General features: G+C 45.6%; 1 protein-coding gene across 1 annotated transcript; it reads right to left on the reverse strand.

The window, feature by feature from the left end:
- Positions 1-633: 633 nt before the first annotated feature.
- Positions 634-26,567, reverse strand: Snap29 (synaptosome associated protein 29). The gene is made up of 5 exons (XM_052158288.1): positions 26,202-26,567; positions 12,704-12,900; positions 7,265-7,350; positions 3,035-3,139; positions 634-1,855 (listed from the first exon to the last, which is right to left on the reverse strand). Exons 1-5 carry the CDS (start codon positions 26,436-26,438, stop codon positions 1,698-1,700), a joined length of 783 nt encoding a protein of 260 aa, XP_052014248.1. The 5' UTR covers positions 26,439-26,567; the 3' UTR covers positions 634-1,697.
- Positions 26,568-26,677: the final 110 nt, after the last annotated feature.

The following is a 26,677-nucleotide window of genomic DNA, read 5'->3' on the forward strand; positions in this document are numbered from 1 at the left end:
CATATGGATTGGTCTGTCTATATTGTTTGAGACTGGTCTTAGTATATTGTCCTGACTGTACTGGAACTCAGAGGGGTCCACTTCAGTCAGATCTTCAGTTCTGGGCCTTTTCTCCCTGTGGCTGCTGTATTTTCAGGAAGATTGGATATTCTGTGACAAGAGTATGAGCATGTTGCTACATGAACAGTAATAATCCTGTTACCCCATTTTCCGATCCTCTCCCCAATGGTGGAGACCAACCCCAGGCCTCATGAGAGAAGGACAGATAACTGAGCTGCACCCACAGCCCCTGCTTCCTTTGCTTTAAGATACCACAGACTCCAGATGCTACAGGAAGGATCCCCCAATGGCACAAAGCCATGTTTAAGGCAAGAAGGCACTGGCATTTTAGATTTTGACATATCTCAGTAGTTAAAAAGTCTCTTTTAAGCCAGGCGGTGGTGGCGCACACATGTAATCCCAGCACTCTGGGAGGCAGAGGCAGGTGGATTTCTGGTCTACAGAGTGAGTTCCAGGACAGTCAGGGCTATACAGAGAAACCCTGTCTTGAAAAAAACAAAACAAACAAACAAACAAAAAAGTCTCTTTTACCTTCTTCAAAATATATGAGTTTGATTTTAAGATAGTCAGGTGTTCTGTGGCTTCAGTGATTTATTGACAGTACCAACACAAGGAAAAATTCTTGCAGGAATCAATTTTAATTAATGCTTCTAACTATTTTCTTTTGGAAACTGAAGTGAGTGAATACTAGCTAGTCTAGTCTCTGGGCCTGTTGATGGAATCATCTGACAGACAAAAGGTTAGTATCATTTGTGGAGTCTGAGTCCCAAAACTATGTGGAGCACTTTGTAGAAATGGAGAATGCATGGGAGTCTGAGGTGGATGAGGAGACTCCAGGCACCAAATAAACAACAAGGCCTTTGGTTCTGTTCCCAGAGGCAGAGGGCTCAGTGGAGGGTTTTACATCATTCTCCATGCACACACACCAACCAAATAGTTGGCTTTGAGCCAGTGCAGAACGTCCCCACCAGAGAGAACAAGGTGCGAACAGGCGGAAGAGGGGCATCCATTCCCATAGGCGCCCAGGTGTCATGCCTAACAGTTCTGCTCTGAGTCCTTCTGCTAAAGTGCAGGACAAGAATAGAAGATGGGGTGGGGACAATGAAGGCAACACAGTTCAGTTCTGTGTAGAACATGGGTTCTTTCCAGGGAGAGAGCTAGCATGTGCTCAGTGTGTATGCAGGCATGGCCACAGACTTGGCAAATAAAGGACCCTTCCTTCTGCCACAAACCCAGGGTCCCTTCACATCTGAATTCACAGTATGGCCTCCTTGGAGTGAGAAACCTAACAAATGGGCCAGTGAAGGGCAGTAGTTCTGACACTCTGCCCATGGCTTTGCAGACATGCATGAAATCAGAAATGCAGTACTGTTTCTCCCTCCAGCATAGTAATCAAAGGCTCAAGGTGTTCACAACTCCTGTTAGACTAAAACTCAGCAGACAGCTCGCAGAACTGTAGAGGTGTTGGTCTTACAAAATGTGGAACACACATTTTCCCCACTGAAACTAAAAATTCAAAGCCCCACATTTGAAAATGGGTTATATTACATACTATGTAATAAGTGACAGCCATAAGAGATTAAGAGAGCCTCCTGAGTCATCTTCTCATCAGGACAAGCAGAGTTCAGTCTCCATGTCTAGAGTTGCCGCACCTTTTTTTCTGTGCTTTTTATATTGACATCTAACTTGTCCACTTTGGTTGTTAGTCGGTCAAGGATGTCGTCCTGTTCCTCAATTTCTGTCTGCATCCCCAAGGCTATGTCCTTCAGGCGGCCTAAGCCCACGGACAGCTCATCTGCGAGAAGGAAATGACAGTCGGTCACAGTGCCTCTGCATTACGGAGGCCTGCCTAAGAGGCTGTGTGCCACGGCTTCTAGCATACATTCAGAGTATGCAGAAGTGAAGAGAAATATTTACTACACAGTGATATGTGGTTAATGTAGGGAGAGGCCACTGTGTATCTCCTCCCTCTAGACAACCACTGTTAAGGGTTTTGTTTTGGTTTGGTTTGGTTTTTGGTTTTTTCGAGACAGGATTTCTCTGTGTAGCCCTGGCTGTCCTGGAACTCACTCTGTAGACCAGGTTGGCCTTGAACTCAGAAATCCACCTGCCTCTGCCTCCCAGAGTGCTGGGATTACAGGCGTGTGCCACCAATGAGTCTGGTTTGTTTTTGAAGTATAGTCTTGATATATAGCTCTGGCTGTAACTCAATAAGTAGTCCAGGCTGGCCTTGAAGCCACAAACCCTCCCTGCTTTCTCCACTTGAGAAGATTACAGGGTCACTGGTACATACGGCATTTCCCCTGGGTGCTGGAGAATCAGGCAGAGAGCCCTGCGTGTGCTAGGGAAGCACCGTGACACATAGTCATATCCCTGGTCTCTTTATACTTTTCATTTCAAGACAGGAGCTCACAGGTTTTCTAGGTTGGCCTTGAACTTGCAACCCTCCTGTCTTAGCCATCCCAGTAGCTAGCTGGGCCTAAGCCTGGTATACTGTGTTTCTTGAGGTCTTTGAAACCTGTGACCTTGTGTTTCTGGAAAGTAAAATAAGGAGTCACCCATGCCTCATGAAACTTCTTGGGTCTGAGGACAGTAAGGACAGGAAAGAAGGCTGAGACAAGGCGCATGGCTGGTTCTGGGGACGCGCTTCAGTGCGTGTGAGCTGAGAAAGGCGAGAGCCCGAGGGCAGACGGCAGGTCTGTCATGCTGGTGACAGATCCTCAGTACACATGCAAAGGCTGTGCGGCTCTGTCTTGGATGCACTTAAGCCCCAGAAATGCCTAGGTCAGGTCTGGATTCACGTAAGCAGTGGGAATGGCTTGGCTGGACTGACGTAGGAATGGAGAGGTGGACAGATTCCTGAGAAGAGGGGCAGTGAGAGGGACATGCTGTGGGCTGTGGGCTGTGCGGTGCTGGGTGCTCCTGCTGTGCTCAGCACAAACTGGCTGGAGGCTGTTGCAGCTCCCAAACTTACCTAGGTTGCTGTCGATCTTCTGGTGATAAGCTCGAAGGCTCGAGTTCTTTGGGTAAACCTCAGTATTCATAGTAGAAGCGGGTCCTTTGGGGACCGAGTCTAGTTCTGAAAAAACATCAGAGGAACAGTAAACCGAATTGTTGTTGCTCCATGACTGCTCCGTTCTTTCTTTTTGGGAGCCCTAGGGGTCTTTTCCCAGGAACACCAGGGAAGGACTAAGGGAATGGGAGGAAGGAGGTGAGAGGCTCTGAGGCTGTGCAGAGGAACAGGAGTGGGAATGGGACAGGTTCACAAGCTGGAGATGACGGATCTGAGCTCTAGCTGGTCCTTCAACCTCAACTTACATGTTACTTGGTTAGATATGTAAAAAGATGCATATAACAGAGGAACTGTCAACGCAAAACGCAGCCTCATGGGCAAGCTCTAGGGACAGGCTGTTTTGTTATTTTAGTTTTTTGGTTTTATTTTTTTTTGTTTTTTTTGTTTTTTGATCCTGAGGATTGAAACCAGGCCTTGTGCATGCTAAGCAAGCACTCTTCTGTCGGGGTATCCCACAAATTCTTCTTACCTTGTGTGTGTGTGTGTGTGTGTGTGTGTGTGAGTGAGAGAGACAGACAGACAGACAGACAGACAGACAGACAGACAGGGCCTTGTTATGCTGCACAAGCTGACCTCAAACTCTGTGATCAAGCTATTTCTGAAATAACTGGGACTAAAGGGCATGCTACTATACCTGGCAGAGCTGGCAGAGACAGGTTTAAAAATTACCATGTGTGTGGTGCATGCCTGTAATCCTAGGACATGGAGCAAGATAAATTAGAGACTAGTCTGGGCTAAATGAGACTCTATCTCAAAAGAAACAAAATAAAATAAACATTGTACCTCTCATATATGAAATCATTCCTGTACCACACAATATTTAATACAGACTAAGTGCTTTGTAAATGGCTGCTTTGTTGTTTAGGAACTAATGGGAAGAATCGAAATCTTGTACAGTTCAGTGTGGCATTTGCCGTCCTGCCTGGTCTACAGTGCTTGGATGACACCATACTGTGCTGTGATATTTTTGCTTGTTTTCTGAATATCTTACATCATCAGTTTGTTGCATTAAAAGATATGGGACTTGTGCTACAGAGGGTCTGACTGCATTTCCTCCAGCACTAACTACCGAAGCCAATCTCGCTATAGAACGTCCGTTTCCTTTCACAGTTTTTAGCATGTGCCACACAGTGAGAGCCACCTTTAATGCCCTCAAGTTGTATCTTTGCATGGAGGGTCAAAGTACTTCTTCAGGACATGAATGTGAAAGGGCTTTCCTTGGGCCTTGCTCATTTCAGTTTTCTCTTTCTCCCTCTATCTGTACCTTTCCAGAATGAACTGTGTTTACATCAGTCTGTCTTGACTTCTGACTCTTCCCTCATCAGGTCTCTCTGTCTGTTTCTCTCTTTCTGAGACAACGTTTCTCCATGTTTTCCCAGCTAAGCCTGGGATTCAGGGTGTATCCCAGGTTGTACTTAAAGTTTCACCAATCCTCCTACTTCTGTCTCCTGAGGCCAGCATTGTAGGTGTGTCCACCATGCATAGCCATCGGGTCTCTCTGATGTGTTCATGTGTGGTGTATATGCGCTTATGTGTGCAGTGAGCATGCACAGTCATACGGAAGTCGGAGAACACCAAGTCTTCCTCTGTTGTCCTCCATCGTGGTGGATGGAATGACAAGGGCCTCCAAAGATTCAGGTTTGCACACTTGGTTCCCAGTTGATGAAACTGTTTGAGGAGGGTTAGGAGGTGTGGCCTTTTGGAGGAGGTGTGGCACGTGGCATGGGCTCATGAGCCTCCTACCATCAGCAGTGCTGTCTTTGCCTCCTGCTGTGTTCACGCTGTGAGCTCTCAACAGGTCCTGCTGCGACTGTGGACTCTAACCCTCTGGAGCCAGAAACTCAATCAAATGCTTTCTTTAAAAGTTGCCTTGGTCTTGGTATTTTACCACTCAAAGTTCACTGTAGTTTCCAAGACAGTCTTTCATAAAGTCTGAAGCTCACTGTTTGGCTGACCAGCCATCCAGCCGCTTGGATTCCCCGCCTCTGCCCTGCAATTCTGGGATTACAGGGACACAGAATGGCATTTACATGAGGACTGGAGACTTAGCTTCGTCTCCTTTGAGATGTCTCATGTAGCTCATCTGTCTTTCTGTCTGTCTATTATCTGTTTTTTGTTTATTTTGGTTTGTTTTGTTAAAGATTTATTTATTTTATGTATATGCATTCACTGTAGCTATACAGATGGTTGTGAACCATCATGTGGTTGCTGGGAATTAAACTCAGGACCCCACTCACTCTGGCCCAAAGATTTATTTATTGTTATATGTATGTACATTGTTGCTGTTTTCAGACACACCAGAAGAGGGTGTCAAATCTCATTACAGATGGTTGTGAGCCACCATGTGCTTGCTGGGATTTGAACTCAGGACCTTTGGAAGAGCAGTCAGTGCTCTTTTCTTCTTTTTTATTTTTTTGGTTTTTTGGATTTTTTTTTTTTTTTTTTTTGAGACAGGGTTTCTCTGTAGCCCTGGCTGTCCTGGAACTCACTCTGTAGACCAGGTTGGCCTCGAACTCAGAAATCCAACTGCCTCTGCCTCCCAAGTACTGGGATTACAGGCATGCGCCACCACCGCCCGGCAGAGCAGTCAGTGCTCCTAACCGCTGAGCCATCTCTCCAGCCCTTATTTTATTTATTTATTTATTTATTTATTTATTTATTTATTTATTTTTGAGACAGGGTTTCTCTGTGTAGCCTAGGCTGTCCTAGAACTTGCTCTACACACTAGGCTGGCTTTGAACTCTCAGAGATTCACCTGCCTATGCCTCTCAAGTGCTGGGATTAAAGGCATGAGCTACCATCACCTAGGAATCTCATGTATCTCAAGTTGGCCTTGAACTTTCTAGGTAATGGAAGATACCCTTTAGCTATCTTGCCTCTATGCTCATATATGCCAACATGCCTGGTAAGGCTGGTTTTAATGGCAACTTGCCACAAATTAGAACTACCTGAGTCCCCCAAGAACTATCCAAATTGCCTTGACTAATGTGGGAAGATCCCTGTGCAGCACCTTCTAGTGATAAAATGGTTTTGCCCTGTTACCAGTCTCCCTCACTGATAGCAGAACCAGAATTTCCAAAGCTTTTGTTTCCAACTAGGGAGCAGGCTTTGCAGAACCTCCAGGCTTCTGTCAGCAGACTGGGATGACTGAAGCCCAGTCCGTGGATTCAGTGCGCACTGGTGGTTAACTGCTGGTAAGAATGTCTGTTGTAGGACTCCTCTCACTGCTGAGGTCTTCAGCCTCAGGGACTGAGTCAGTACAGGGTTCCCAGCTCTCAAGTGTGATTCTGCTGCTGTTACTATTGTAAGCTGGTTCCTTAAATTCTGATGCACTTCCTCCAGAGAACTGAGTAAAACCCTAGCATTTTTGTTTGTTTGTTTGGTTTCTGAGAGTCTGGTTATGTAATTTAGAATGACCCCAAACTCAAACTCATCCTCTTCCTGACTTAGCTTCCTGAGTGCTGGGACTATGAGCATGTGGCATCATGCCTGGCTTCTTTTCCAACTGTGAAAGACCTACATATTAAAAATGGACCCAACCTGGTACCTCAGAATAAGCTATGTACACAAGCATATTTTTTTGCCTTTAACATATTCATGAGCCCTGGGTAGAGGTAAACACCTCTAAGGGCTGTTTTACTTAGAACAAGCACTGTTCCTATAATTAGTTGGTTTTTTTTTGGGGGGGGGGCTTCTTGTTTTGTTTGTTGAGGCAGAGTCTCATATATCCCAGGCTGCCCACAAGCAGAACATGCAGCAGAGGCTAGCCTTAAACACTGACTGTCCTGTTTCTGTTTCCCTTGTGCTGGGATCACAGCTGTGGTCTACCCGGCCGGCTTCATAGTTTCTCGGAGCTATACCAGGAGAGGGCTCATGTTCAGTGGGTTACAGTTCCTCATTCAGACTCTATGAGGCAGCGAGGTAGGAGGAGCCCCAGCTGAAACATGCCCATGGCCCCCCAAGAACACCGTGTCCCTGATGTCATTGCTCAGCTTAGACATCAGGGCTCAGCTTGGAGCCTCTGCCCATCACTGCAGAGGGGCGGCTGTCCCCGTACTGGTGTTCAGGTTAATAAACCCAGAGACCCATCTTCACAGCACCCAGAGTGATCTTATCCACATCGTCACTCACCTGCATCGTGCAGCCTCCTGAGGTTTGGGTGGCTGGCTTGGTACTTGCTTTCCTGATCTTTACTTGTATTTATGGCTTCTTTCAATCTTAAAATTAAAAAAAGAAAACATCAGAGGAGAAACACCCACGGCAGCGTCATCTCTGTGCCAGTGTGTACAGAGCAGTGTCACCCATCTTTCCATGATCCCTTCCTTTGCTGACCTCTCTGCGGCATCCTGGGAACAGTGTAGGCCACACAGTGGGCTGAGGAAGGCCTTACAAAGGACAAGGAGTCCTTAGAGCCGGGCGGATAACAGGTGTGTGAAATGAGCAAGGGGACACCTTTGAGGAAGTCAGGAAATTACTCAAAACTGACCCACTATCTACTTTCCTTACCTTTTTTTTTTTTTTAAAGTAGTCCAATCTGGCCTCAGCCTCAGCATGTAGCGGCTGAAGATGACCCTAAATTCCTGATCTTTCTGCCTGTACCTCCCAAGTGCTGGGGTTACAGATTTGTACCTTATCTGGCTCTACATTTTAAAAATTGTGATAACATATATACATAACATAGAAACCCATCACTTATTTATAGTCATAAGCAACGAATGGCTTTTACACATACCACTTGCCCTGAAAGACAGGTAATGTCAGTTTAGAAACTTAAGTCTTTAAAAAAAAAAAAAAAGCCCAGAGCCTCAGGGCTGGAGAGACGGCTCGGCGGTTAGAAGCACTCTTCCAGAAGATCCAAATTCAGCTCTAACAGCCCACACTGGGACGCTTACAAGCACTGTGACTCTAGCTCCATGGAGCTGACACTCTGACCGTTGTGGGTATCCACACACGTGACAGACATACACAGCTAGGCACAGATTAAGACAAAACAAAACAATAAGAATGCCCCCTAACACACACACACACACACAAGAAACCCAGGGTTCTATGTAACCTAGGCTAGCCCTGAAACACTGCCCCAGAGCCCAGCTTCTGAACTGCAGTGTGCACTGCCTTTGGCGTGCAGCACGCAGCCTGGCTAGCATTCCCCCATCTCTCTATCGCCTCACTGATCTCCTTTCCTCTTCGGTTGCTTTAGTAAGTTACTTTATTTTTGTGGGGCTGGTGAGACGCCTCAGTGGTAAAGAGTACTTTTTACTGCTGCAGAGGACCTGAGTTCAGTTGCCAGTACTTACATGGTGTCTTAAAACCATCTATAACTCCACTTCCAGGGGATCAGATGCCTTCTTCTGACCTCTGTAGGCACCAGGGACACACACACACACACACACACTCACACATACATGTAGGCAAATATACATACACATAAAATAAATTTAAAAGAAAAATTTGAGACAGTTATTTTGTGTGTGTGCATACGTATGTAAACTACTAAGAGCTCAGAAAAGGGATTCGATTCTTGGAAGCTGAACCATCACGTAGTAGCCGGAAGCTGCACTGAGCCACTACTTTGGCTACTCTTTTGTTGTTTGTTTTTTTTTTTAAAGATTTATTTATTTTATGGATGTGAGCACACTGTCACTGTTTTCAGACATCCCAAAAGAGGGCATTAGATCCCATTATAGATGGTTGTGAGCCTCTATGTGGTTGCTGGGATTTGAACTCAGGACCTCTGGAAGAGCAGTTGGTGTTCTTAACTGCTGAGCCATCTCTCCAGCCCTTTTGTCACTATTTGAGACAGCTCTCCCTCTATAACCCAAACTAGCATCTAGCTCACTATCCCAAGAGCTGAGATTATAAGTGTACACCATGACAGACTTACTTGTCAGTCTGATTAAGGATTTCATTTCTTGTGCTCAGGGCATGGTACTGGGGAGAGTGCGGGTCTGTGGTGTGTGCACGAGCACCTGGGGACCTAATGCCGGCCTAAGAAGGCAGGTGCACTGTTTCAGGTCTCTGTCAACCCAGCTCTGGGGAGAGGGAGGGGTATAAACAAGTAGAGATCCCCACAGCTTAGTGGCTCTACCCAGCCAGCCGACTGGTAAGCTCCAGGGTCAGCTAAAGAGCCTATCTCAAAAACCAAGGCATGAGGTTAGTGTTGAGGCCTGCTTCTTTTAACATAACTGTAGCCATTTTGTGTTCGGTCTCCATTTTGTTTATAAAGTGAAATTAAGTTCAGGCTCTCTGGCTCAGAGATTCTCCTCCTGTCTCCTGAGTGTTGGAATTAAAGGTGTGTGCAGCCACCACTGTCATTACCTGGTTAAGAAATGAAATTATTTTAAAAATGATTAATGTATATGGGGCTGGAAAGGTGACTCGGTGGTTAGGAGCACTGGCTGCTCTTTAGAGAGCCAGGACCCATTCCCAGCATCTGCATGGTGGCTCACAGCCGTTAAGACTACAGTTCCAGGGACTCTCCATCACTTTGGCCTCTCAGGGCACTAGGCATACACACTGTACACAGATATACACATAGGTAAAATGAGCATAAACTAAAAATAAAAGTCTAAAACATATTTTTTAAAAGTTATTCAGACCTAATGGTATATTCCTTTAATCCCAGCACTTGCGAGGCAGAGTTCAAGGCCAGCCTGCTCTACATAGTGAGTTCTAGAACAGCTGGACTCATATAGTGAGATCCTGTCTTAAAAACATAGCATTAATGTATTTGGGTGTATGTGTCCATGTCAGCGCATGTGTAAGCTGGCATGTAGATGTAATGCACATGCCTGTGGAGGCCAGAGCGCCACATCAAGTGCTTTCCTCGGCTACTTCTCTACCTCATAGGCTCTTTTAAGACTTTTGTTTGTAGGGCAATGGTGGTGAATACTTTTAATCACAGCTCTTGGGAGGCAGATGTGAATCTCTTGAGTTTGAGGCCAGCCTGGTCTACAGGGTTAGTTCCAGGATAGCTAGGTTTACACAGAGAAACCATCTCAAAACAAAACAAAACAAAACAAACCTTTACTTTTTAAAATTTACGTGTATGTGTTTTTTGCCTACATGTATGTGAGTGTGTATGCCTGATACCCATGGAGACCAGAAGATACTAAATCCCTTAGACTGGAGTTAAAGATGTTTGCCTACCATATAGGTTCTGAGAACAGGACCCAGGCCCTTTACAAAAGCAACAAATACTGTTAACCTCAGGGGCATCTTTCTAACTGTTGGAGCCTGGGAACTGCCACACAACTGTACTTACACTAACCTTAGTCAAGTAAGAAGAGTTTATTGTGCACCACCATGATACTGGATGTCCAGGACCATGAGAAGGAGACCCTAACTGTGGCCCAGTCTGTCCTCAAGGCAGACTTTCTATAGGAAAAACCAGGTCAAACGTTCAAAGGCAGGCAGTGCAGAGGGACAAAAATGTTGACTATCCAGACAAACTATTACCAGCCAGTCGTTAAGCTGACTGGTCCTGAGTGAGGTAAGAGGAGGGAAAGGTAGAGAATAGGGGAGTAATCTTAGAACAGTGAGATAACAAGGTACAATGATTTAACCATAACTTTTTGGCTTATTAGTCACATTCTTCAGTGTCACCCCAGCCTGGACACACAGAGAAACCCTATCTCTCCCTCAGGTGCTGTATCAAGAACAGCTTTGGGAATGAAGCAACAAGCTGGCCAAAGGCCTAGAGCAGGCTTTCTCGGTGATCTGAGGCTGCTCAGAAATTCTTCTGTGAAGAAATGCAGCTCTGCAGAGTTACTAGCTCAGAAAAACAGAGATGGCTGTAAGACCACCTGACAGATGTTCTTGTTGCCATTGTCCCAGTAGCCCTTCCGTTGCCAGTGTTCTATCATTGGAAGATGACAATGAGGAATGAGAGAAAACAGTAGCCTAGCTCAGCGGTCCTGCCCATGTGTCTTTTTCCCATGCCCAGTTAAAGTGGTGCTGGAGATTTAGGCCACACTTGCAGAATGCTAGGCAAGCGCCGTGCTAACGGAGTTACATCCATGGTTACAACCAACCCACACACACATCCATGGTTACTATTAAAACTATTTCAAGCTCTGTGTGGAGGTCCAAGGCCGTATCCTAGCATTTGGATCAGGAGTTCTAGATTACCTTCAGCTAAAGGGTGAGTTTAATACCAGCCTTGTTACTTGTAACCGTTTCTCAAAAATTAAACAAAACAAGAGCCTGTAAGAGACAGCTCAGCAGGTAAATGCTTGCCACTAACTGGAACAACCTGAGCTCCATCTCTACAACTCACATGGAGGAAGAAGAGAATGAATTCCTGCAGTGTCCTGCACATGGTTGTGCCTTGCATTTACCCTATCCCACAAACACATGCAAAACAAAACAATCTAACACAAAAATGACCAGAGGGATGAATAGCGGTCAAGTGCTTTAACAAATATCCAATTCTTTTGTCTTATACCTTTTTAAGAAGAGATTATTTTATGTTTGCCTACACGCATGTATGTGTACCGTGTGTGCTTGGTGCTCAGTGTCAGAAGAGGAGACTGAATTCCCTGGAACTGGAGTCACAGACGGTTGTGAGCCTCCACATGGGTGCTAGCAACTGGACCCTGGTCTTCTGTAAGAGCACCAAGCGCCCGTGGCTGCTGGGCCATCTCTCCAGCCCTGTGTTATAACTGAACACGGAGTGCTGAAGCGGGCCAGGTTCTTTTGTAAGATTTCACTGTATATCTGCTCAAAATTTTTGAGGTAAACAATCTGTAATTTTAAAGTGTAAATTAATGGACAGATTAGGTTACATATAGTGAAGATGGAAAGGAGATTTTTACATACTCATATATGTGTGTAACATTTGTATATATGATTAACTTTTGCGTGGTGGTGGGGATGGTATCTAGGACTTCACATGTTAGGCAAGCCTTCTACTAATATACCACATTTCTAGCCTACATATTTACATGTTTGTGTATGTATGATACATTGGATTACATTTCAGAGGAGACACTGTTGGGAGTTTATTCTCCGTTTCCATCCAGGTCCTCAGGCTTGGAAGCCGGCACATTTACCCAGGGAGCCGTATCAGCAGCCCAGTCATATCGAGTCTCATGGCTGTCGTTGATCTAGGTCTTCCTGCCTTAACTTCCTGAGCTGCTCTGATCACAGCTGCACCGGCACAGCTGGCTTATCAGTACTTTTTTTTTTCCTAAAATGAGGCTTTGCTTAATTGCCTGAATTTGCCTTGACTTGCTATCTACCTGCTTTAGTCTCTTCAACAGCTGAGATTACACACAGGCCCCACTATGTCTGGCTTTTGGAATGGCTTGATAAAGAAATAGTCTGTAAAAAGAGTCACATTTTTAGTGATTAAACTTTCTAAGACTTGAGTAATTTTCATGAATTAAATGAACAGTTGGGTATAAGGGGAGTGATTTCTCTTTAGCAATTCTGAAGGTGAGTAACCCTTCCCATGAGTAACCCGCAGGGTTCCAGGACAGCCATGACAAGGTCTAGAAGCCTTAGCTCCTCCCCAGAGCCCGTCTCTCCTGTCCTGTGTACCCAGATGCAGGCGCTCCCTCCACGCACCTGCTGCTGGGCTGGGACACGATGCTGCCGTTCTGCTCAGGCGGAGGCTCAACTGGTTTGGATTTGAAGTAGTTGATGAATCCTCCAAACACACTCTTAATGCTGTTGATATGTTTCTGGCTCATCTTCAAATCTTGATCCATCTTGTCTACCATCTTTTCTGTGTGTTCTAGGACTCCTCGCTGCCGGACCAGTTCCTGCAGAAGGCAAGAAGCAGTAGCATCATGTCGTTTCCCCTACTGCCAAAATCATAGTATATCTGAGTCTGGAGCTGGGAAGGCAGCTCGAGCTTATCCGGTTTGCACAGAACCCTGGCTGGATGGATCCTTACTACTCTATCAACCAAGCCTGGGCACACACACCTGTGACCCCACAACCTGAGAGGCACAGGCAAGAGGATTAATTTAATGTTATATAGTTAGTGACTTTGAGGCAAACCTGAACCAGGTGAGACCCAGTCTCAAAAAATAGTCTAGACAGGAATGGTAGCCCCTGCTTTTAGTCCCAGCACTTGGGCACTTTGGGGAAAGAGACAGGTAGGTGGGTTGGTGTAACTTCTAGGCCCGGCCGATGCTTTCTCTGGTTTCCCTCAGGGCTGCTGCTGCTTCCATCCTTTTCTATAATATTAGAATATTACCAAGTAAATGGACTTCCTTGTAACATTTCCTCCCTTCAGCTCCCCCAAACTTCTAGGCCAGTCAGGACTACATAGAGAGACTTTGCCTCAAAAAATCATGCACTTATTATTCTAGCTGAGGGCTGGTGGTTGCATGTGGAGATCAGAGGACAACCTGAGGGAGGTGACTTCTCTCCTTTTACCATGTAGGTGCTGAGGATCAAACTTAGATCAAAGTTATTAGGGTTGACAGTACAAATTGAATCAGCCTGCTGGCCCCTTAAACCATCTCACATATATGTTTGGTTTGCTCCCCTGCTCTCCTCCGTCCCTGCTGTATCATTGCACACCCTGTATTCCTCCTTCCACGTACACATCACATGGTCCAGGATCCTCCCCACCTATCAGAAAGCACCCTCCCATCTTAGGGTCTTTTTCAAGTGTCACAGACTCTACCCACACTTACGGCATCTTATAGACATGCTTTACAGTTAGAAATTAGGACCCCAGTCTAGCATGGTGGTGCATACCTTCAGTCCCAGGACTCAGGAGGCAGACACAAGCAGATCTCTGTGAGTTTGAGGCCAACCTGAGTTTGGTATACATAGTGAGTTCTAGGACATCCTGGACTACTTATAAAACCCTGTCTCAAAACCAAACAAACAGCAAAATAGCCAAACAACCGAGCATGAGCACAAGAGAGTGAGAGCGGAAACCATGATTTGCTTGAAAGAACATGTGAGATGTTTGTCTTTCTGAGCCTAGATTACGGGACTTAATGTAATATTTTCTTTCTTTTTTGTTTTTTCCTTCGGCAGGGTTCCGATGAACTGGATGTCATTTATATCATACTATGTAATTTACTTTGTTCAATTTATATCTGGGAGAAGAGTTTGTTTTTTTGTTTTCATTGGACAGAAAAGGTGAGGTGTAAGGGGAGGTTCTGATACTAAGGTCTAGTTCCCTAATTGGTTCTTGATTTGTCAATAAAGAAGGCTGAGAGCCAGTTGCTGAGCAGAAGGTACAGGTGAGACTTCCAGGTCCCAAGAGAAAAAGGAGGTGCAGGGAAGGAGGATGCTACAATCATATAAGCCCTCTGGGGAGACCTAGGGCCTGTCCCCACTCCCCACCTCCCCACTACAGGCAGGTGGCCAAAAATGTTGGCAGGGGCTAATTAGAACAAGTTACTAAGTTTATGGTGGAAGATGGGATGGAGATAATCAATTGGCAAGGACACACATTTCCAGGCAGGAGAATTCTGCTCCCAGCAATTGTGCCTAAAGGTCAAGTTGTAAAGTAAAAGAGCTATGTCTTGTGCTCATGGATTAAAGGGTCTCCGGTGGGAGCTGATGGTAAGACCCCGCACCCCCCCCAGAGCGGACGAGGGTAGAGAGAGGCCCAGTTGGAGCTGGGGAGGCTGAACCCTGGAGCTAAGCCAGGTAGAACAAAAGGGAGCTGGGAGGGCACTGGTAGCACAGCAGAGGTCCCTGACAAAGATGATAGTGTGCTTTTTAAAACTACAAGCAACACATTCCATGTTGCTTGGCCTGACAATAGACCTGGTGGTTTTTGATGCTTTTACTTCTCTGTGTTAGGAGGCATCTTGCCATAGAGATTTTAGTATTATTTTTTTGCTTTATATTTTTGACATCTTGACTCTGTTCTGTCATGGGAAGTCCTTCTCTAGCCATGTCTATGATTTAGTTCTATGTGTTTGCATATCTGTTTTTCTAAGTCTGAGAAATTCTTGGCTATACTCATTAAGTAGTCTTACGTCATTGGATTTTATCTTAGCTCCTTCTACTTAATGGCTCTTAGGTTTGGTTTCTTGAATGAATCCCAGAGTTCTTGGTAGTTTTTGGTTACATTCACTGTTTTTTTGTTGCCTGTTACACCTGAGATTTGGTCTTCTGCTTGGGCTGGTCTGTTGGTAATGCTGGTTTTTTGTTTGTTTGTTTTTTCCACTTTCACTGATTGATTCTTTCATTTCCACATTTTGTTTGGTTTTCAGTATATCAACTTCCTTGCTGAACTTTTCCTTAATATTTATAAGTTTTTATTTTGTTATTGATTTGATCTGACTTCATATCTTTCTTGTTCAGGACAGAATTTACTTGAGTCCTCCATTGAGTCTTTTTTGTTGTTGAGTCAGGCTTGCTCTGTAGCCCTGGCCAGCATGGAATTCACTAATTCATTATATAATTCACTAATTCATTATATAATTCACTAATTCATTATATAATTCACTAATTCATTATATAATTCACTAATTCATTATATAATTCACTAATTCATTATATTGACCAAGATGGTCTTCAACTTTCAGATAGCCATCTGTTTCAACCTCTTGAGTACTGGGATTAAAGGAAGGCCACCATGCTGGGCCTTGATCATTGATCCTTTTAAAAAGGAGGACTCTTAATTTTGTGTTCTTTCATTTTAGCTATCTGTGTAGGTTTGTTTTGTTAGGTTGACATAAACTGCGACATATCTGGGAAGAGGAAATCTTTTTCTTTAAAGATTTATTTATTATGTGTAAGTACACTATAGATGTCTTCAGACACATCAGAAGAGGGCATCAGATCTCATTACAGATGGTTGTGAACCACCATGTGGTTACTGGGATTTGAACTCAGGACCTTCAGAAGAGCAGTCAGTGCTCTTAACCGCTGAGTCATCTCTCGAGCCCCCAGGAAGAGGAAATCTTAATTGAGAAATTGCCTCCATAAGACTATCCTTTAGGCAAGTCTTCAGGGCATTTTCTTGATTAGTGATTGGTGTGGGAAGGCCCAATGCATTATAGGTGGTACAACCCCAGGCAGGTGTAAGAATGTGTAAGAAAGCTGGCTGCCCAAACAATAGGGAGCCAGCAGTAATCAGCTGCCTCCACGGCCGGCCTCCACAGCCGGCCTCCACAGCCGGCCTCCAGGCTCTGCTCTGGCTTCCTCAAGGATGGATTTAGAAGCTGTAAGAGGAAATAAGCCCTGTCCTTCTCAAGCTGCTTTTAATCAGAGTTTTATCACAGAAATTGAAACTGTAACTAAGAAACTGTCTCATCATCATCTTCCAGGGCTGAGAAGTTGTCAGTTTGTGGGATGTTGTAGTGTTTGTTGTCTCCTGTTTTGCCGTGTTCTGTACATCTGTTGGAGTATAGAATGCATAGGCCCTGTTTTTTCCCACCCCTTTGCCTCACTGTTTTTGTTTCATTTTATGTGAGTTTCCTCTCCTCTCCTCTCCTCTCCTTTCCTTTCCTTTTCTTTCCCAAGACAGGATTTCTCTGTGTAGTTTTGACAGTCCTGGCATTGTCATCGAGGCTGGCCTGCCCGTGCCTCCAGAGCTCTGGAATTGTATGCATGAGTCTTCTTGACAGGTTGTCCTCATGTAGATTTATGTTCTGAGGAAAAGTCAATTGCAGATAACAACTATGACAGTTTGACAAAGATGAAATAGTAGTTTAATCTTTTTTATCATCAAGCCAAATTCATAGTGCAGGTCAATCTATCCTGTCTCTTGTCCCATGATGCTTTTTGTAAAGTCTCCCTTGATGGGACTGACTAGACTGGAGCCTTCACTGTAAGGAGGACCACAGTCCCCTTTGCTTCTCTTTGCTATCCTACCTCTATTTGCTGCTCTCTGCTTGACTCCTTCTGCCTGGGGTGGGCTCACAGGACCACACTCAGACAGGTAGAGATATCTGTGGCAGAGTCAGAGTCCAGGTCTTTTAATGATAGAAGAACCCCTTAGTTCACTTCAGTTTTAATCCTTATAGGCCTAGGCTCTGGACGGCCCCTTTGTGTGGTCTTGTGTTCCTCCCATTTGGATATGGAGATTCTCAGTGGACTACCTAAGTTTACTAGTCTGCCAAATATTAAACTTTTTTCTCCCCCAAGACAGGGTTTCAATGAGCAGCCATGGCTGTCCAAGAACTCACTCTGTAGACCAGGCTGGCTATGAACTTACAAATATTTGCCTGTCTCTGCCTCCAGAGTGCTGGGATTAAAGGCATGCACTTTAAAGATTTGTCCAGGCAAATCTTGAAATTCTATTTCACATACTGGTGTCCTTTCTGGGCCAGATCAGTATCTGATTCCAGTGCATCCATACTTAACACTTTAAAACCTGTAAGAAGGATGAACCTGTCAGACAGCCTTCATACATACACTATCTTTTCTGTCCATATGGCTCTCCATGGAGATATTGATGTGCCTCAGTCCTCTGTCTGACTTGGGGCACCACTCACTTAAAGCACTTTCTTAGAGAAGCCATTTTCCCAGCAGCCCTCCTCTTTGAACATACTTTGCTTCTCCTCACAGCATGTACAGCTCATGAGGCCGAGCAGCTTGCTCACTGGTGAACAGCCAGTGTCCATTCAGCAGCCATCTGCTGCACATCTGTCCAAGGTGATGCTCTCCAGCCACCAGGACAGCCTGGACCATATGCCTTTAGGGCTGATGTGCAGGCTGCACATATGCATTCACTACACTATTAATAACCTCCTTTATGCATGACAAACTTATTCAGTCCCTATTGATTTTTTAGGATAAAGAGCTAGGCACGTAATTTAGGGCCTCATTATGCTAGACAAGTGTTCCCCCATTGAGTTATGTCCTCAGGTGCTGGGGTTTGTGTACAACTGTTCCAGCTGTGTTCCAGCCCTCAGCTCCCTTCCTATGAACCCTCTACCTATGTTTCCCACCTCCACCCTCCATGACTTAGTGACTACGTTAACTATGTGATGCTCTTCCTTCCCTCATACCTAAAAGCAAAATCCTCACCAACTTTTAAATACCTACTCTACAAGCCAGGTTGGGTGACTGTAATCACCCAGGAGACTGAGGCAAGAGAATCTCAAATCTGACGCCAGCCTGGGCTACATAGCGAGCCCCTGTTTAAAGGACAAACAAACAAACAAAACACACATCCCCAATTATCTTAGTTAGGGTTTCTATTGCTGCAACAAAACCCCATGACCAAGAACCAAGTTGGAGGAGCTGGAGATGGCTCAGCGGTTAAGAGCACTGACTGCTCTTCTGAAGGTCCTGAGTTCAAATCCCAGAAACCACATGGTGGTTCACAACCACCCGCAATGAGACCTGATGCCCTCTTCTGGTGTATCTGAAGACAGCTACAGTGTACTTACATATAATAATAAATAAATCTTAAAAAAAATAGAAGCAGGTTGGAGAGGAAAGGGTTTATTCAGCTTATATTTCATCACCAAAAGAAAGTCAGGGGAGGAACAGGGCAGGAAGCTGGAGGCAGGAGCTGATGTAGAGGCCATTGAGGAGTGCTGCTTACTGGCTTTTGTCTCATGGCTTGCTCAGTCTGCTTATTTATTGAACCCACCAGGACTACCGGCCCAGGGATGGCACCACCCACAATGGGCCTTCCTCCACTGATCAGTAATTGAGAAAATGCCTTCCAGCTGGATCTCCTGGAGGCATTTCCTCAACTGAGTTCCTTTCTCTCTCATAACTTTAGCTTGTGTCATGTTGACATAAAACTAGCCAGCACATCAACCTATTATATATTCTGGAAATCTGAATGAAAGGTGTGAAACTATATAGTCAGCCTTCCATATTTGAGTACTCAACTAGCTGTAAACAGAAGATACCGATAGTCTGCAATAGGACACATACGGACTTTTTGTCATTATACTCTAAACATTGCAGTATGGTAATTATGCACAGATTTACATTTATTATGTTTTTCCCTCTTTTTTTGTTTTTGTTTTTTTTGTTTTTGTTTTTGTTTTTCAAGACAGGGTTTCTCTGTGTAGCCCTGGCTGTCCTGGAACTCACTCTGTAGACCAGGCTGGCCTCGAACTCAGAAATCCACCTGCCTCTGCCTCCCAGAGTGCTGGGATTAAAGGTGTGCGCCACCGCCCTGCATGTTTTTCCCTCTTGATATGGGGTCTTAAGCAGCCCAGGCTAGCCTTGAAATTGCTATGTAGCCTAGGATAACCTTAAACTTCTGATTAGCCTGGGTTATTATTTTGATTGCTGGAATCAAACCAAGGCTTTGTGCGTGTCAGGCAAGTACTCTACTAACTAAGCTGCACCCCTAGTCTTCTCTAGGTATTATCAGTAATCGAGATACCCTGAAACATACGAGAAGGCCCAGAGACAGCAATCCGCGCTTGAGCACTTGGTTAGCACACATAAATCCTTTAGTTCAATCCTTGGTGCTGGAGAGAGGTAGGGAGGAATGTTTGAGCAGGATGTGTGAGTGATGTTAGGAGGACTAAAAACTTTGTTCTGTCTGTGCCTTAAACAATAAATGAACAAATAGAAGTATATCAGAGATGTGTATGAGATGGAAATATTATCCCATTTCATGTAAGGAACATGAGCATTCAGGGTGTTTGTAGGAGTCCTGGAGCCAACTTAGAGCAACCGCAGAAAACTAGTCAAGTTAAGTGTAGAGGCACCAAGTTAAGGTAAGGGGGGCTTTAGTCTATTTAGAGGCTGTGGGACATGTAGACAAAATGTGCTGCCTTTTCTATCAAAGGGTTAAATAAGACAGATTGCCATTTGAAACCCTGTGACCGCCAGTCAGCATTTCTTCAGTCAGTGTGTACACGCTCAGGATGGTAGCCTGTTCTCAGAGGTTGCACTTTGTACAGTCAGTACGCCCTTGAGTTAGTCCGCTGCCTAAGAGTGTGAGAGCAAACTGAGCAGTCAGACTAGGGCACAGGATCCCTCTGCCTCAGGAATAAAAACCCCAGGACCTCTCTGAGGTGGACTTGCCTGCTTGACTTGGCATGGCTCCACACCCTTCTGCACAAGTAAATCCTTCGCCTTGATGTGTTTTGGATTGTGTGGTCATTTTCTCGAGACCCCAGACCCATTTCTAACATGGTGTTAACACTTGTAACCCAGTGTGTCACCTGCGTTCTGTTTAGTGGGTGAAATTCAGAAATACAGTGCATAGAGATCTAATACATAAGCAAAATACTGATTGGAATTTATCTTTAAACTCTATTTACTGTATCTCCAGCCCTGGCATTTTTTGAGACAGGATCTCACTATATAGCTCTGGCTGGTCTAGAACTTGCTATTTAGCCTATACTGGCTTCAAATTCATAGAGATCCACCTGCCTCTGCTGAGACTGAAGGCATGTACCACCATTCCTAGCTTAGAAATGTTTAAGTAAAAAGAAAAAAAAATTGTACTGTGTCAAACAAGCTTACAAGACCTAGTTTTCAGAAGGAAAAGGATAAAGAAAAATTCATCTTCAGAGTCTCCAAGTATATCCTCTTCACAGGCTGGTGTGGAACAAGCTAGAGCGATACTTCTTGAATAAATGATTTCTGTAGCATACACATACGTTCCTAGCTTTCCCCCTCCTTTTCTTCTCTTTATTATCAGTGCTACTTCCCAACGCTGCAGCTCAGACTCGGGGCTTATGTGCGACAGCTGAGTGCTCTAGGGCTGAGCTACATCCACAGTTCCGGAGGCTTGTACAGGACAACAGATGAGGCTGGGCGTTAAAGTGGGGTTCTGGAAGTTTTTATATGCTAGAATCTGTTCACTGGAGAATATGAGACCAGCAACGCAAAGAGCTTCTTTGGCTAAAAACCCTGCCCTAAAAGGGACAGGAAATGACTATGCTTCTGACCTCGGGACAGCCAAGGAGGAAAGGGGGTGTGGCAGGGCACATGACAGAGGAGACCTGATAGTGCTTCCTCAGTCTTTCCTGTGAGGACAGACGGCCAAGACTCTGTACCCCAGCGATTTTGAAGGCAGATCTCAAATGCTCTGGTTTGGAGGTGTGTTCCCACAGCTCAGAAAAGTCTGTTAACCGTTTCCCTTTTCATCTGCATTTGCTAGAATAAGGCAAAGGGTGGGTGTGAGCTGGGAGGAATGTGGCTCAGCTGGTAAGGGTGCTTGCCTGATACTGGCTCACATGATGTTGGGATCTCAATCCTAGCTCTCTGTAAATGGGGTGGGGGGTGGGGGGGGGCAATGGGACATGCCTGTAATGTCCTGGAAGGAGAAGGCAGAGAATCAGGAGTTCAGGTACAGAGTTGGAGGCCAGTCTGAGGTACATGAGACAGAGGACAAGAAAACACAAAATGGTCCCCATTGAAGAACGGGCCAAGTTGACTATTTATGAGATGATTACAGATGATCTCCCCAACTTCATTAAGCCCCAAGTGTTTTCGTTTTTTTTTTTTTTTAATTTGTTTTTTTTTTTTTTCTGAGACAGGGTTTCTCTGTGTAGCACTGGCTGTCCTGGAACTCACTCTGTAGACCAGGCTGGCTTCAAACTCAGAAATCCGCCTGCTTCTGTCTCCCAGAGAGCTGGGATTACAGGCGTGCACTACCACCGCCCGGCACCCCCAAGTGTTTTCTAAATTTAAACAGGATAAAGAAGAGAGAGGATATGCTTAGGTTGCTAAGGAACCACAGAGAAAGTTCCTCAATTCCTCTTTTCTGTGAAATCCTCCTCAGAGCAAGGGGAAGAGGAAGTCAGGGAAACAATGGCCATGCAAGGGCTCGGATTGCCTGAAGTGAGGAGACTCTCACATGGACTGGTTATGTTCTGGGAGTACTGTGAGGATTCCGGGAATCAAAGGGTCTTGCTGCCTGAGCATGGAACAGTTGGTGGGACTTTCTCCAAGACACTCAGGAAACCTCACTCCCTGCCAAGCATTCTTCTAGTGCTAGGGGACTAACCAAGCCTAAACTCCACCTTGAGGGCTCATAAAGTCCACGCTGGGTAAGGGCAAATTGAATCTGCATTTCTAATTTACTAACAACACTGTGGTGCTGAGAACTGAGTTAGGCAGAACCATTCTTGCTTCGTTGAGCTTAGTTTCATGGGAAAAAAAACACAAAAAGGTCATTACACACAGTGAACCCCCAACAAGGGTTCAAGGAGTTTAACAGTATAACAGTTTAAGGAGTATAACAGGGAGTCCCAAGGGTGGGTGGGTAAATGCCTGAGTTGAAGAGAGCAGCTAGTCTAGGCAGCTGATGGAACTGAAGGGAAGTGAACTTGTGTCAAGTACAGAAGGGTGCAGGTAGCCGGGCGGTGGTGGCACATGCCTGTAATCCCAGTATTCTGGGAGGCAGAGGCAGGTGGATTTCTGAGTTCGAGGCCAGCCTGGTCTATAGAGTGAGTTCCAGGACAGCCAGGGCTATACAGAGAAACCCTGTCTGGGGGGGGGGAGGGGAAGGGTGTAGGTAGGACCCATGAGACCCAGCAGGAAATATCCAGCAAATGATGTAGAGTCCCACAGATCACAATTCAATTTACAGCTAAGGCATCCTGGAACATCAGGCAGGCCTCATAATGAGTTTGAAATTAAACTTAGCTATGAATTGATAAGAACATGGATGTCAATCTGGGGTCAGTGCACTAAATTCAGAACTCTGAAATTATTTTAGGTGTGAAATTATTAAGGTGTGGTGTGGTGGCACAGCATGAGATCCCAGCACTCCAGAGCTGAATGCAAGAGGATCAACAAGTTGGAGGTGAGCCTGGGCAAATTCTATTTTGCAAAGGAAAAGAGAGGAAAAAATAAAAAAGAAAGCAAGAAATTTCTCATTATTTCTCTCAAGGTAATACATACCCTCACTAACAGATTCTAGCTTGGATAGCCAAGCTTACAGTGAGCTTCCTGGGCTCTTTATGAGCCTGAGATTTCCCTGATGTGGAGTGGATTCAGAAACAGAAATTGGATGCACTAGAGTCGCCATAAAGAACTCTGGAGGAGAAGGTCTGCTTGGGAAGCCCTCACTGGGAAAGACTGCTCCCACTAGCTTTCTAGAAAACAAGAGTACATCTATGGCAATGGGTTTAGTTACTTGAACTGGGGAGAACTCGGGGAGTTTGCCTTGCCACGCCTCTGGGTTATGAGGGATGCCATCTGTATCTCTGACCTCTCTAAACTGAATGCCCAGTGTGGCTTCAGTGACAGGCACTGGAAAGATATAAAGATGAGTAGGCCTCTGAGGAGTAGTGCTTTCCACTGTGTTGGTGCAACACCAATCGAAATCCTGGCTTGTTGAAATTCTGTTGGTTGCTGGGCTCTGCTGAACTGAAAAACCAGGCTCCAGAAAAGATCATTGTAGTATGCTATACTGCTCCAGGAGGGCCAGAGTATCCTGGGAAGGGGAGTAGCTTTGGTGATGTGTCAGACCGCGTAAGGCAGTCTGTGTTCTGGTTGAGCTAGGTTTAAAGCCTGTCGACCCAGTGGATTTAATCCATAAGGGACAGAAGGTCTGTTTGCCCATGCTCCCAGACACTAGGCCACAATGAGGCCCTCAACTCCATAATCCTGTGGGCATCAGTCACATAGGGTAGCGCCCCAAGTCCCTAATATTCTGGCTAGACTCCACCCCCACAGTTACCTGGCTACAGCCAGGTTTGTCCTGCCCCACAGTTACCTGGCAACAGCCAGGTAGCCCAGCCCACTATAAAAGGGACTGCTTGGCCCCTCCTCTTTTATTCTCTTGTCGTCATCTCGTCATCATATTATTCTCCTGTCTCTGTGTCTTGTCTCTTGCTCCCCCTTTCTCCCCATTCCCTTCCCCCTCTTTCCACGTGGCCATGGCTGGCTTCTACCTCTCTACCTCCCCTCTCTTATTCTACTTCTCTACAATAAAGCACTGAAACCAACAGATTGCCTCCGAGCATTTCTAGACACCAGACTGGACCAAGGACTTTCCCACAAGGGAACCACCCCAGCACGTCTTCCGCCCCCCCACCCTGTTCTCAGCTCTTCCACCTGTGATGCCCGAGAGCTAGAGAACCTGTCACCCCTGTCCTCTGTGAGGCCTAGGGATCTCGGGACTGCTCCCTCCCCACACCTGCAGATTGGGGTCCTGTGCCTTCTTGCAGCCAGACACCCACCCAGCGATATGGGGTCGTGTAGCAGTTTCTCTGTGTCTACCCTGCCAGAGCCAGCGAGTTCTGGAGAGACACGGTCTTTTCACCTTCCCCCCTTTCCCCATGCCATGCACACTACAAGTCACCATAGCACCCTACAGTGATATTCATATAGAAAGCAAATATTATGATGTTCATTATTAGGAGGCTGGCTTCATAAACAAAAGACATCTTCATAAACATAAATGGAATGGAATATAATATAGCCATTAGCTTGTCCCCTCCCAGTCACCCCTCATTGTATTTAACTCTGAAAGAACCTTAAATACTATCAAATAATATACATGCCAATATGTAAAGAACACCTCACTTTAAAGTTAAAAAGAATAAAAGTGCTTGGTGTGTGGCTTGAACCTCAGCACTCCCAGGCTGAGTTTGAGGTCAGCCTAGCTTACATAAAGTTGGAGAATAGTCAGGATTACTTAATGATTCTATTAAGAAAAAAAAATAGGTTCTCTTTTGGGGTTAGAGAGATGGCTCAGCAGGTCAGAGTGCTTTGAATTCTAAAAGAGGACCTAACTGTTCACAGCCTGGTGTTTGCAGCTGGAGGCCGAAGGAGAAGGATCTTGAGTTAGAGGACAATCTGGATTACACTGGGCTACATTGTGAGAACTTATCACTTATCTCAATACAAAGTAACCTGTTCACCAAGACCCACAGGACTCCAATTGATCTGGACTGGAAAGTTAAGAATCCAGTACACTGAAGTACAACTTCCTAGAGGCAGAACATACATTAGCAGTCAGGAAGACCACTACAAGGAAGGGTAGGAGAAGGTAAAGTACCCAAACAGCAGCAACAGAAACGACAGAGATGACTATATATATGAGAAGATAGGCAGTGCACCTCAGATCGGCCAAAGTCCCTTGGTCAGAGAAGAAAGTCTGCCAAAGAGCAGAGACAGGTAGAGGAGGACAATATTTGTTTCAACTATTATATTTCAAAACTGTAAAATACTTAAGATTATTCTTAGCTGATGGATCAGTAATTTCTTTTTCCAAAACAACTGTTTTACTAGTAGACGTAGGAGCAATCTTGTGTCTTGGAATAATCTTTATTCTATGCTGGAGAAGATGGTACATGCCTGTAATCCCAGTATCCAAAAGATTGAGACCCAAGAATTCTAAGTTCCAGACCAGCCTGGGCTTCATAGGTAGATTGTCCACCAAACCAAAACTCCTCAAAAAGAAAAGGTCTTAAGAGGTTTCAGAAGACCAGCTCTGTTCCCAGCACCCACACTGGGCAGCCCCCATCTCCAGCTCCAAGAGATTCCCTTGGAGCCCCCTTGGGGGACTTGATGGGATACCCCCAAACGTGTACATACTAAAAAAAAAAAAGGGTAATTAAAGACAAAGCAGACTTCCTAGTTGCTTAAATTTTCTATGGATGGAAAGAGCTCTCATTACAGCACATGGTCTATAAAGGTAGAGTCTAGACTCACTTCAGGATCTGGTTTCCTGAGCAGAAGGAGTCCAGGCAATGGGACTAAATATTCCCATTAGGAAGGTGAAGAGTGGTCAAGGAAGTGGACAAGGCTGCCTTTGCTTCAGTGCTTCAGGCACCACCTGACACCTGCAGTACACACAGTCCACGCTTTAACCGGGTCACTAGAGAGGAACAGCCTGAGGCTTCTGCCCAACAAGTTATATATAAATGAAACAGACACTACTTCCCCAATACAGGCCTGCACTTTGGCATTTTTATTCTCAGTTCTGACCCTCACACAAAACATTATTTGGAGTCTACCTTTTAACTAGACATGGGGGCAGGACATCGAGGGAGGAATTAACCATGCAGAATAATAGATTAGAAAGCTTCCCAAGGTAAACATCAGGTGATCCTGATACATAATTCTTTACACTATATCCAAGAACTTGTGGTAGGCAATTAGAAAAATCCCAAAAGACCGTAAACATTTCCTCATCCCGTTTTTTTATAATGCATCGATTGGCCGGTTTAGCTCAGTTCTGCCCCAGGCTCACCTCGGAAGAGGCGACTCCGATCTTCTCCGATTCATACATGAGGGACAAGGACCTGCTGGTGCTGTCAGCCGTAGCCTCGGCCCTGCGCAACACCTCCTGTCTCAGGTACTGCTGCCTGTCAGTGGGCGCGTCGCGGCCGTCCGGCAGGTCGCGGGCGTCCTTCCACGGCGCCGGCCGGGTGTCTTCGCCTTCCACGTCATCGTCGAAAGGATTGTAGCTTTTGGGATAGCCAGACATGGTGCGGGCGACGGCCTGAACCTAGGCAGCAGGAGGGGCAGCTGGGCGAGGAGTCGGTAGCCCAGCGCCGGCGGGCGGACTCACAGTGGGCGCCGCGCGCACTACTTCCGCCAGCACTGCTAGAGCCCCGCCTCCAGAGCCAACCACTGCGCGGAGGGGACCAGGTCCCACCCAGTGCGGGGGGTGGGGGAGGAAGAGGAAGAGAGGAGGAGGAGGGGCCGGGGAGGAGGAGGAGAAGG

The sequence above is a fragment of the Apodemus sylvaticus genome, chromosome 15, assembly GCF_947179515.1.
Source record: "Apodemus sylvaticus chromosome 15, mApoSyl1.1, whole genome shotgun sequence".
Classification (NCBI taxonomy): Eukaryota; Metazoa; Chordata; class Mammalia; order Rodentia; family Muridae; genus Apodemus; species Apodemus sylvaticus.

Excerpts from the sequence above, each read along its gene's own strand:
- Snap29 (XM_052158288.1), bottom strand. The coding sequence starts at position 26,438 with ATGTCTGGCTATCCCAAAAGCTACAATCCTTTCGACGATGACGTGGAA. Across the intron at positions 3,140-7,264 it reads CAGGAGGCTGCACGATGCAG|AACTAGACTCGGTCCCCAAA; the intron begins GTGAGTGACGAT and ends ATGTTTTTTCAG. Across the intron at positions 1,856-3,034 it reads GAAGATCGACAGCAACCTAG|ATGAGCTGTCCGTGGGCTTA; the intron begins GTAAGTTTGGGA and ends TCCTTCTCGCAG.